This window comes from Rhizoctonia solani, chromosome 4 (genome assembly GCF_016906535.1).
Source record: "Rhizoctonia solani chromosome 4, complete sequence".
Lineage (NCBI taxonomy): Eukaryota > Fungi > Basidiomycota > Agaricomycetes > Cantharellales > Ceratobasidiaceae > Rhizoctonia > Rhizoctonia solani.
This window is the reverse complement of record NC_057373.1, coordinates 2,710,868-2,721,972: the sequence shown is the minus strand read 5'-3', so window position 1 is coordinate 2,721,972 and position 11,105 is coordinate 2,710,868. Positions and strand designations below refer to the sequence as shown.

The 11,105-nt window shown below is 52.7% G+C and overlaps 5 protein-coding genes across 5 annotated transcripts; 3 read left to right on the top strand and 2 right to left on the bottom strand.

The window, feature by feature from the left end:
• Window positions 1-265: 265 nt before the first annotated feature.
• Window positions 266-2,621, bottom strand: RhiXN_00917 (uncharacterized protein; the record flags this gene model as incomplete). Its single annotated transcript, XM_043320736.1, has 6 exons — window positions 266-411; window positions 471-898; window positions 947-1,181; window positions 1,233-1,918; window positions 2,038-2,155; window positions 2,219-2,621. The coding sequence occupies 6 exons, from the start codon at window positions 2,619-2,621 to the stop codon at window positions 266-268; spliced, it is 2,016 nt and encodes a 671-aa protein (XP_043179748.1).
• Window positions 2,622-3,519: 898 nt separating this feature from the next.
• RhiXN_00916 (Forkhead domain) lies at window positions 3,520-7,600 on the bottom strand (the record flags this gene model as incomplete). The annotated part of the gene is made up of 5 exons (XM_043320735.1): window positions 3,520-4,002; window positions 4,336-6,075; window positions 6,128-6,438; window positions 6,489-6,916; window positions 6,984-7,600. 5 exons carry the CDS (start codon window positions 7,598-7,600, stop codon window positions 3,520-3,522), a joined length of 3,579 nt encoding a protein of 1,192 aa, XP_043179747.1.
• Window positions 7,601-8,416: 816 nt separating this feature from the next.
• RhiXN_00915 (glycoside hydrolase family 16 protein) lies at window positions 8,417-9,090 on the top strand (the record flags this gene model as incomplete). Its single annotated transcript, XM_043320734.1, has 3 exons — window positions 8,417-8,562; window positions 8,633-8,845; window positions 8,907-9,090. The coding sequence occupies 3 exons, from the start codon at window positions 8,417-8,419 to the stop codon at window positions 9,088-9,090; spliced, it is 543 nt and encodes a 180-aa protein (XP_043179746.1).
• Window positions 9,091-9,230: 140 nt separating this feature from the next.
• Window positions 9,231-9,612, top strand: RhiXN_00914 (endo-1,3(4)-beta-glucanase; the record flags this gene model as incomplete). Its single annotated transcript, XM_043320733.1, has 2 exons — window positions 9,231-9,483; window positions 9,539-9,612. The coding sequence occupies 2 exons, from the start codon at window positions 9,231-9,233 to the stop codon at window positions 9,610-9,612; spliced, it is 327 nt and encodes a 108-aa protein (XP_043179745.1).
• An 804-nt stretch (window positions 9,613-10,416) lies between these two features.
• RhiXN_00913 (bZIP transcription factor) lies at window positions 10,417-11,105 on the top strand (the record flags this gene model as incomplete). The annotated part of the gene is made up of 2 exons (XM_043320732.1): window positions 10,417-10,597; window positions 10,660-11,105. 2 exons carry the CDS (start codon window positions 10,417-10,419, stop codon window positions 11,103-11,105), a joined length of 627 nt encoding a protein of 208 aa, XP_043179744.1.

Genomic DNA, 11,105 nt, shown 5'->3' with positions numbered 1-11,105 from the left:
CATAAGAAATACTTCTTCGTTGAAATAAGCCGCGTGTATGTATCCAATATCCGATCAAAGCCGAATAATCAATTATTAGGTTCAGGAGGTAAATACAATAGATATATTCTCGTTGAATTCAAGGTCTTAACGGAGAGAACTGATGGTCATAAAACAGATAGCTGGTAAAACATGTGAGACCCAATTGAAAGGAAATAATATGGGAGGAAGAGCTACAGAGAATAAAAACGAGAAAAGGAAGGAAAGGGAGGTGTTGAGCATAAAACTACGCCAATTCTTCGTCATCTGAAGCGACAACAGCCAACTCGCCACGAGCGATCGCCCATCCTTTAAGCGTAAGAACCGATAGATTGATCACATATGCGAGGGAAACCAATGCAATTATGGCGTTGAGGAACATCATAACATCATCTGAAATAGCAGATTTCAGTCAGGACAAACTCGACGCTCTAGATACCCAGAATACTCACCACGGCCGTTACGCATAGCAGCAAAGGTGATTGGCTCCGAGCTAGAAATGAATGCTAGACCTCCTGCGGTCAAGAAAAAGCTCGAAATCGCCTCGGTCGGAGGCCTCGAAGGGAGGATAGACCTTGCGGGGCGAAGCCATACAAAGAAATATGTAAAGCAGCGCATCACAGCAAAGGCAACAAGAAGGTTGCCCCACAATTCGTGGATCTTAACCTGGAAAACGTAGTTTTGGTGATGAGCGCTCATGGCTGCACCAGTGACACCAATAACGATTGCCGGGAAAGGATTGAAGCTTCCACTATAACTTGGGGGCTCTGTCAATGGGTGGCTGCGTGCACGAGGGTTGCCGATTATCGATGCGTTGGACAGGAGGCGACGGATAGTGCGAGATTCAAGGGCCATTCCAACTAAGCCAGCAAACCAAAACCTGGGATGCGTCAGCAACGTGTACTAGGGCATATATACTAGAACTCACATGACGGCAATACTGATATGCTGGATCTCCTTGGTGCTGTATGGAGCACCAGGTTTCGCACCAAAGCGCTCCATCCATGTGTTCGTTGCTCCGTAAAGGAAGATAACGAAAGATTCGACCATTTCAGCTGAAACCCGATTGGACGCTGTGCGGTTCCATGCCCAGCCACGGTCCGACCATGCACCAAGGTAACGACCCCAGGTGAGCATTCCGTACCAGAAGAAGATTGAGCCCTCTGATAAGGAATTAAGCAACTGTGAAATCGACCTTTTTTGTTAGCACTCACTGATAAAATGTGCCAAACATCCATTAAGATAGCTCCCTCGGCAGATACCAGTATAAACGCATCCTCCGACCATAGTTACACCCCAGGCAAAGGGAATCATAATACGCTCCGTAGTGTTGAAGGTCCAGTGTCCAGCACGCTGGATACGACCTCTCCAGCCTTTCTGTACGCCTGCCTCGTGCATTCCAGCCTTGGGAGACGAGAATAATGGCCATGGTTGAGAAGGAGAGCCAAGCTCATGCAACGTGGCTTCTGAGCCAATTGAATGACGAGACATAGGTGATCCATGCCCATGAATGCGGCCAAATTCGCGTTGGTGGTGGCCATTGGGAGACTCATCACCCTGGTTGACCCAAGCAGATGCTGTGTTGAATCGCAATAATCGTTCGTGCACACGGTGTGCATGTTCAGAATCAACACTTGCTTCGACAGGTGAGTTTTGAATCTCTTCGGGATCAGTCGTTAGTTTGATTTCTTCTTCGTTGTCATCAATCCATCGTCGGGACGGTCCTTCTTCCTGTCCACGCAAGACGAAATACCAAAGTCGAGATGGGGTCCATTCAGATGGCCCTGCGCGTACAAAGTCGTAGAACCGACGAATAAGTGGAAGCGCATCGATGACCCCAAGTACGTTCACGATAAACAGGAGCACATTGCCGACCTTGCCATGGACGGATCCCTCGTACCTGCAATTCAAATGTTGTATGAGAAACGATCGGAGAAACGATCGGAGATACGTCATTGAGAAATTAGACATTTCAGGTGGCGGTGTAGACAGTGCCGTGGGAAGGTTGAGAACACTCACAGGTCAGGGGACAATTTCTTGTATGCGGCACCGGAAACGAAGCCAAGGGCAGTCATCGCGAGAAATATACCATTGACAAGTCCGTGAGCTTTGTGCTTCGAAGAGCGCAAAACGATTGCTAGAGATAGGCATCTAAGTTAGATGCAACCCAGGGTGCGCCGGGGACTGAGATCTGGCTCACCACAGGGAAGGACGACAAAGAATGCCAAACTCATAAGCACAATATGGAAAATCATCAATCCTCCAAGACCTTTCTCGCCCTCTAGTTGAAAGTCGTGGGCATAGTAAGACAAGGGGTCGGACCCAAACTTCTCGAGGATTTCAGTTTCGTTCAGCACAAGTTTAGGCTCTCCGTGGCCATGCGAGTGGCTAGAAACCACATGAGAAGTTGAGTTGGAAGCTGGAGACATGGTGCTACTATGTGGCATGTCGTCGTCCCCGTGCCTCGGCTTTAGGTAAATTGGCTGAGTGAGCTCGGGCAGTGGCTGCCGCACAACAATCCCATCGCTGGAGCCAGGTGTGGACGAGGCCACAGCGGCAGCAGCGGCCAGAAGAGCCAGGAGAGTCTTGGAGAGGTTCCGCATTGTCGAGCTTGCTGGTCGAGGAGCCAAAGGCTAATATATGACCGGAGCACAGGGGGCAAGGGAGCCAAGTGAGGGACCGTCTCTGGAATCTGGTTCGAAAAAAGTAACGCACAGCCGGTATGCGTATTTATTCGAGTTGAGACTGCGTGGGAATGCACAGTGGAGGTAGAGGGAGTCGAGACGAAACGCCGAGTCAGCCAGTACGAGCGGGGATTGGTGGAGATTATTCAGACGGTAAGACAAAAACGACGTCAGGTGGTGCACCGCGGCTGCCGAAGGTCAACTTCGGGTAGATCTATAGATCTTCAGAGTCACTGCACTAGAACAATGTAAGAAACCCATCTGCCGCGAGATATGCGGGTGACATGTGCACCTGCCTTGTTTAGTTTGCTATCGGCGTTCCAACCCCACACGAGCGCTCTACGCTCATCCAACCCTCGGCGATGCACTCGACGCAGCCAAGTCAACCAGGACTTTTGGGAGTAGCCCTGCACCCAAAGGGGTACCTATTCTCTTATACCCCGAATCCATCTCACCGTCGCAACAACCGTCTCTGTCGTCCAGCGGAAATAAAGGCGCCGAACGTTACGTACGTACCACTAAGCAACAAATGACATATCCCGGCAACCCACCTCCGCGGTCGATGACTGGTCCCAGGATCTCCCGAATGCCGCCGGCTTAGACCCTCGTATCAAAAACTTCGTAGATCATGGTGTGTTCATTAATACATGGCCCGAGGTATATCACATACATACATAAATCAACAACCAAAAAAATTCCAAGCTCTAGACCAAAGATAGAAAAAGTGAGACAGCAGTTATAATAAAACACACCCGAAACAACCCAGTCAGATAAAACTTGAGATAACGCACGAAATGAGTCGCTGGCTAACTTCAGCTCAGGCCGTCCCAATCACATCCGATTTGAGTTTCTTCGGCTCTGGGGCAATCTCATCGTCGCCTTCTCGTGCACGGACAATACCAGTGGAAATGGCCGGGGCGTGTGATATCTCTGCGGGGGTGATGTTCAAGCCGGATTCGTCCGTGGGGAGCGCACCGTCCACGTTCGGGGGCGGGCCAATAGGTTTGTTGGTTTGTTGATTGGGGGAGCCCGTGTCGCCGGAGACCATTGCTTCTTGTTCGGTAGGTAGAGATCCGCTCGAACTCGGCTCAGATGTGCCTATATTAGGAACTGCGACGGATAGTGTTTCTCCAAGAGTAGATGACGCAGTTCCAGGGGCTGGTCTGGATGTCACACCTCCGCGTCCCCGGCCTCTTCCTCTCCCCCGGCCACGTGCATTTGTCCCCAAGCCCGCGCCTGGGCCTGAGCGCATCTTGAGCTTGAGATATTGCACGATGTCGGCTTGTAGAGTGCTTATCACCTAACGAGTTACATAAATGTCAGTCAATCATAAATAGGCTTCAGTCATTAAGGTGAATGGCAGATAGACAGGCCGTACAGCAGCGATTGATAGGGGTTCTAGAGATTGAACGGACAGGTGTGGGCAGGGGGCATATGTCCTCGTGGTGGCAATGTCAAGATCCGTGAGATCTTTGTTTAAGTTAACCTCCAACCCAAAGTTTCCTCTACCGTTCAACCAATTTTGGCACCACCAAGGAGAACACGAGCCATTGAAGATGGGGAGATGATAACAAAACGACAAAACAACGTCGTCCCGACAAAAAAAAGTTTAAACGCATAAATTCCAACTGACCTCTCGCATGCCCAACTTTCTTAGTTCGGCCAATCGTTCTTCCGTGAGTTTACCAAATACCTCTGGAGACAACCATAGTTTCTGCTCGTGTAATACCATGTAGGGCGTAGGTGTACTGCCTGGCGGAGGAACGTACGAGTCTGGCAGGGGGGCGACGACTATGGGTATCGAGACTTTGGAGAGGTCGGCACTGGATGTTGAGGCGTGTGCAGGAGTTTGTGGAGTTGGAGTGGGTGTCGGTGCAGACATAGGAGCAGGAGCAGGAGCAGAGGCTGTCAGTGCAGTTGGTGTGAGAGTGACAGGGGTAGTCGGCGCAGGTGGTGTCGGTACCGGCATAGGCATAGATACACGTGCAGAGGGTGCAGTTGTAGATACCATAGGGGTGGGAGCAGAAACAGGGACAGACGCAGGTGAGAGTGGGGGCGGCGGCGAAACAACTACAGCAGGGGCTACAGGAACGGGGCTCAATCCAGTCATAGGAACCTGATTGAGACTGGTCCCAGGAGTTGGGCCCGAAACGGGTACTGGACTAGGACTTAACCCAAGAGCAGGACTAGGCAAAGCCATAGTCGGCGCAGGACTCATAGTCGGTGCCAGACTTGGTCCGGGAGGTGCTAATGTAACAGGTGCGGGAGCGGCCACATTTAACGCAGAGACTTGCGAAGCGGAAGGGGGGACCTCCCCGCTCGTCCCTGGAGAAGGAACAGGCGCAGGAGTGCCGAGAGGCATGCCCACATGATGGGGAGGGGGATAAGGCATGATACCGTGTGGCATAATCCATGGAGGGGCATGTGGCTGAGGACTGACAGTCTTTTCCTCGTCTATTTCTTCCCTCTTGACGACCGTCGGAGATCCTCCAGCATCTTTCTTTTCGTCTGGCGCCGCATATGGCATCCAATATGGCCCTTGAGGTAAATAGTACGGATACCCATACGGAGGAAAACCATAGGGTGGGGCAGGAGCAGGAATCATCTGGCCATCTGGTCCTTTGACCATAAACGGTTGAGGCGGTAGCTGCCCGTTTTCGGGTTTCCCGTCTTTCCCTCCCATATTGGGTGCGCCCATCATGTATGGGGGCATTGGCATGGGTATCATTTGCCCATCCGGACCTGGGACCATATACGGCGGGGGCATTGGCATAGGGATCATCTGACCATCGGGTCCTTTCATCATAAATGGCGCAGGAGCAGGGGGTGCCCCATTCTCTCCGGTTGGCTGAGGTGGAACAAACGGTGGGAATGGGTACGGTTGCCCATAAGGTGGGAAGAAGAATGGTGGAGGCTGGCCAGAAGGCACGGCAGACGGTCCACCAGCTGCAGCGAGGCGCTTGGCGGCTTTCATCGCTCGTTCTTTTTCTCTCCGCTCCCGTCGTTCCCGTTTCTCGGCTTTGAGCCTCCGACGTTCCTCCTTTTCCGCACGGCGTCGCTTGGCTTCATCAATAACAGTCGAAGTGTCGATTCGTCGTGGAGGACCAGTGCCTCGGATTTCTTCCTCTTCAGCTTCAACGTCGATAGATCCATCTGTACCATCGTCCGCCAGAGGGGGGAGAGTGGGAGGCTGGGGTTGAGATTGGGCCGAAGTGGATTGATTAGGCGCTGGCCGTACTTTCCGTTCCCGTTCGAGAAAACTAGCCTCACAGGCAGGGTCAAATGTCCAGTAGAATCCTTTGCCCTTTTCCCCTTCTTTTCGCTTATGCGCTACGAAAGCCTTGTTTGACGATAGATTATGTCTGACGGATGACTAGAGACAAGCAACTCAGCATCTCAATACATGATTCAAGATCTCCACTGACCTCCCAATTCGTCGCCAGGCCCTCTGCACTTGTAAACCACTCATACTGCTCTCTCATCCACTGACAAATCTCGGCCAAGGTTGCCCTTCCACCAAGAGCTCTAATCGCATGGTAGCAATGTGTCGCAAACGTGATAGCTGGCCGTTGTGGTGGAGGCTCTGTGCCAGACTCGGGTGTGGGCAAATAGGATGGGGCTCCCTTGATCACTGTAACAGACTTGGACGGAGCCTTTGACGCAACCGGCACCGATTTGGACGTGGAAGGTTCCGGATCGGGTTGCTTGCGCTTGTGGTCTCGAGATGCAGCTGGAGCTACCAAGCAATGAGACGGATACCAAATCGGCAGATGAATATAAACTGACCCTTGCCCTTTCCTTTGCCCTTGCCTCCCTTGGCTCGAATTGGCGCCACGTCTACGTGAGCACCCTTGTCCTTGTCCTGGGACTTCTCTTTCCCCTTGCCCTTCCCAATTCCTACCCCCTTGACTGCTACTGGCTTCCTGGTTCCTTTGGCTGGCACAGGCTGTGGCGGGGGCTCAACATCGACCCATTGAGTCTCATCTCCAGACTCGGCTGAAGCAACAGACATGATATCGACCGAGGGAGATCGCCGACGAGGCGGTGTATTTCGCACGATGGATATAGACCCGTCCAGAGAACGAGTACGGGATTGAGACCTCGAGCGAGAATGGGAATGGGGAGAGCATTGAGAATCTGGGGAAGGAGAACGTGGGGGAGCTGTATCGGGAAGGACAAAGTAAAAGACACGCGTGGCAATTTGTATTCGCGATCTGCCATACGCAAAAAGGACTAGTAGATAAGCCCCAGAAAAATAGGCAAAAAAAATCTGATATGCACCTAGCTGTTAATGGAGCTTTGCGCCCGCTGCCATACCACTCTCCATCAACCCATGCGCCATTCCTTCCGAGAACAACCAATACAAAGCAAGCTTCGGTCTCGTCGTATTCAATGCGTGCGTGGAGACGAGAAACCGACTTGAGTTGACCAAGATCAACATCGACGACGGCGGACCCGGAATTCCCATTGCCATTCATCCCATTATTCGAGCCTTCTGATTGAGTGTTCCCCGAGGGGCCTGAGAGGGTAAGGATCTCGTGCGGAGGCAACAGTCCGTCTTGTTGGCCCGACTCTCCGCCCCCACTCCCGCTCCCACCCCCATTGGGTGGCGGATCTACTCCCCCCTTGGACGCAATAGGGGGCCGCCTTCCAATCGTCACGACCAGCGTTTGGCAATAATAGGTGAAAAGCGCCGACTCGAGCTTGAAATATGCAGATATCTCCTCGGTCCCGGGTCCCACTCCTCCCACATCGACCTCTCCTCCTCCTTGCACATCTGGAATCGGCGCCGGCTCATTCCCAATATCCCTGCTATTTGCTCGAGTCGTAGGCTGATCGTTTGCGTCATTGGATATGGTGGAAGCAGGCACAGGCGCGCGTGGCTCGGACTCGCTCATTCGGCTCTCGGTGGTCAAGCTCAGAGAAGCTGTCTCTCCTCTGACCGATGTGAGCATCACCAATTGGATTTCCGGTCAAACAATAGGCGCCAAGGCATAGCCACCACGTGACTCTCCCTCTTATCTACATTTGCGCACCCCCCCTCCCTCTTTTCGCTCTAACGTCTGACCAAGCAAGTTTGGGCCGATAAATGCGGATTGGACACACATATATAGCGATGATCTAGCGTTTTTCTCCCGGTTTCGATATGCCAACGTCGGTATCATGTGGGTTTTATTCGGCGATCCCGGGGCGCATGTGGTCGCGAATTCGCCTAAGTGTGCGCTCGCCGTGACACGCGGTCTTGACTTCTTATCATATTCAACCCATTCTGATGTTCTTCTTACTCATCTCTGTCTCTATCGAAAAACTTCTATACCTACGATTGATACATAGACGACTACACATTTCCTTCTATGCTCAGGCACTGGACGTTGTCTGGCTTCGCCTCTGTACACGCTTGTCCGCGTGATGATACCGATTACTCCTTTTCCCACTACCTCCGCTTCCTAATACCTTCGCTTATTCCTCCGACAGAAAAAAAGGTTATACCGACGTTTACCACTCGGTCTCCTCGAACCCCGCCCGACCCAAGCCATTCACGTCTAAACGACCGCTTCCCGACGAACCGCTTATTGGCGAGCGACCGGGCATGTCTCCCTCGATAGTTGTCTCGGTGGTATAAATGCTACAATGGTCGAGAGCTGAAATGACCCATCAACCAGTTGTCTCTTCGTTCATTCGGTCACTCACTCACCTATTCAACTCGTTTCACAATGCTCGCTCTGTCGCTCGCAACTCTTGCTGCTGCCTCTGTGGTCCGCGCTGCAACCTACTCTGTCACCGACACCTTTATCGGGTCGTCTTTCCTGAGCGGTTTCACCCATGAAGCCATCGCTGACCCCACCCACGGACGTGTCAAGTAAGTTGTCACCCGACTCGTACTAGCCAAGCAGTATACCTGTAGCATATATACTCACAACTTTACAAAGCTACGTCGACCAATCGACCGCTGTCAGCAGGAACCTTACGTTTGCGTCCGGAAATACGTTTATCATGCGCGCTGATTCGACTACCACGCTCAACCCCTCCGGGCCAGGCCGGAACTCGGTCCGTATCCAGAGCAGGAAGCAATGGTCCACTCACGTTGAGATTATGGATGTGAGGCACATGCCCCAGGGATGTGGCTCGTGGCCCGCCTATTGGTAAGCACAGTACGATGGTGACCGGCTATATGCGCGCCTAACAGAGCTGCGATATTAATAGGACTACCAACACCGTCAACTGGCCCCAAGCCGGTGAGATTGACATCATCGAAGGTGTGAACGACCAAGGTCCCAACGCTGCGACCCTCCACACCACCCCCGGTTGCACTCAGCCCTACACCCGTGACCAGACTGGGCAAGTCACCATTCAACAATCTCTCTCTCTTTTAACGCACTTTGACTAACACACGTAATGTACCACAGAACCACGACCAACACAAACTGCGACTGGACGGTCAACGGTAACGCCGGATGTGGTGTCCAAGCTCCTGTCGCCAACTCGTACGGCCCCGCGTTCAACTCGGTCGGCGGCGGGTGGTACGCAATGGAGCGTACCTCGACCTACATCAAAGTCTGGTTCTGGCCTCGTAACTCGGGGGCGGTTCCGAGCCAAGTTAGAAACGGCGCGAGCTCGATCGACACTTCGACCTGGGGAAGGCCGTTCGCCTTGTTTGTCAACTCGAGCTGCAATATTGCTAGCAAGTTTGGGCCCGAGAATATTATTATCAACTTGACTTTCTGCGGAGACTGGGCTGGTGGTGTTTACGGCAACTCTGGATGCCCCGGCAGCTGCGTTGGTAAGCCCCCCCCCCATCTATTCATCTCATCTTTTGAACTAATCACATTGCATAGACTATGTCAACAACAACCCTGCCGCATTCAAGAACGCCTACTGGGATATTGCCGCTCTCCGCGTCTACCAGTAAAAAGTTTCAAGGGATACTCTCAAGGTTATATCATGTACGGCTAGGGAAAAAAACCAATAGATATTTCTTAAATCTTCGAATTCTTCCCCATCTTTATTGAGTTCTGATAACTCAGAAGCAATTCATTTCATCCAAGGAAGGATAAGATCTGTACATCAACAGTGAGCCGTCGATGTGCACATTTCAACCCGGGGGTGCTCGTCATAGAGAGCCGGAAATTTAAACCCGCCGGGATCGGAAAATTGAGCGCGTCATACGTTAGAGGGGTTGTAGATGACATCAATGTCGAACTAGACTTGCATGAGCGAGCGAACATGTCCAGGCGCCAAGGAAACGAACGATCTAGACTCGGCGAGCAAAGATCAAAGAAAAAGATGCCAGTGCCTCCCAAATGACGATTGTTTTTGGCGCCACAATAGTTTTGGTGGCCACAAGCAGACTCACGGACCACCCAAGATTCGTGCGAACGACTGAGGTGACCGGGGGAAAAGAATCCAGGTAAGCGCTCTATCAGATAATTCAGCTTATCGCTCAAGTTCATGACAGACCTATGGCCAGCAATTGTATCGAAGCCGTGCTCGAGCTGATTAGAACTTCTTCCCTCGAGCGAGCGATCCATTCCCGACGACAGTCACGTGGAGCTCGAGTTGAGAGGTGATGTCATGTGCGAAATGACGTTGAAGAGGCGTCATGGCGGTAGTAAAAAAACACTTATGGGTTGTTCGCTTACGAGCTTGGTATTACTAGTATTCTTCTTCCCCGGACAGACGATTTCGCATCTCTACAACAGACAATCTATTAACCATGGCTGATATGTCGCCTACTCGTCGCCGCCGCCCGTCAAAGGACACAGACAGCCTGAGCCAGGATGGGACACCTCAGCCCGCCTCATCTGCCGCACGACGCAACGAAGACGACGAGGCCCGACGCGACTTTTTAGAGCGCAACAAACTCGCTGCACGAAGACACCGCGAGAGACGCAAAGGTCCGTCCGCCCAACCTGGCCCAACTCCAACTTGCCCGAGCTGACAAACTGTATGCGCCCAGACTACATCGCTAACCTCGAGCGCTCGTTGCATATGGCGCGTCAACAACTTGAAGACTCGAGACAAGAGCTTGACTCGCTCCGACACTTGGCCACATCTCTCGCTCAGCCCACTTCAGGCCCTCCACACCCGCCCCGTGCGTATACGTCGAATGGCTACGGCGGCAGCAGCCCTCCGACGCCCGTTTCCCGACCGCTGGTACACCCCCCGGCTCCCTCTCAGCCGGGCGAACCGAGAATTCCACCGGGCGCAGCTCGAGCCCGACTACAGGCGCTTAGCGAAGTCTACGCCCGCGCCGTACGCAGCTGCGACGACCCTATTCCCATCCACTGCGACGCCCGATTCAGGGACTTGTTGGCCGGAGCTGAAGACGCCGCCGCACCCATCCGCGCACTCGTCCTCGAATGCGAAGAGCTCAGCAAGACATGCGTTGACGCATCCACTTGA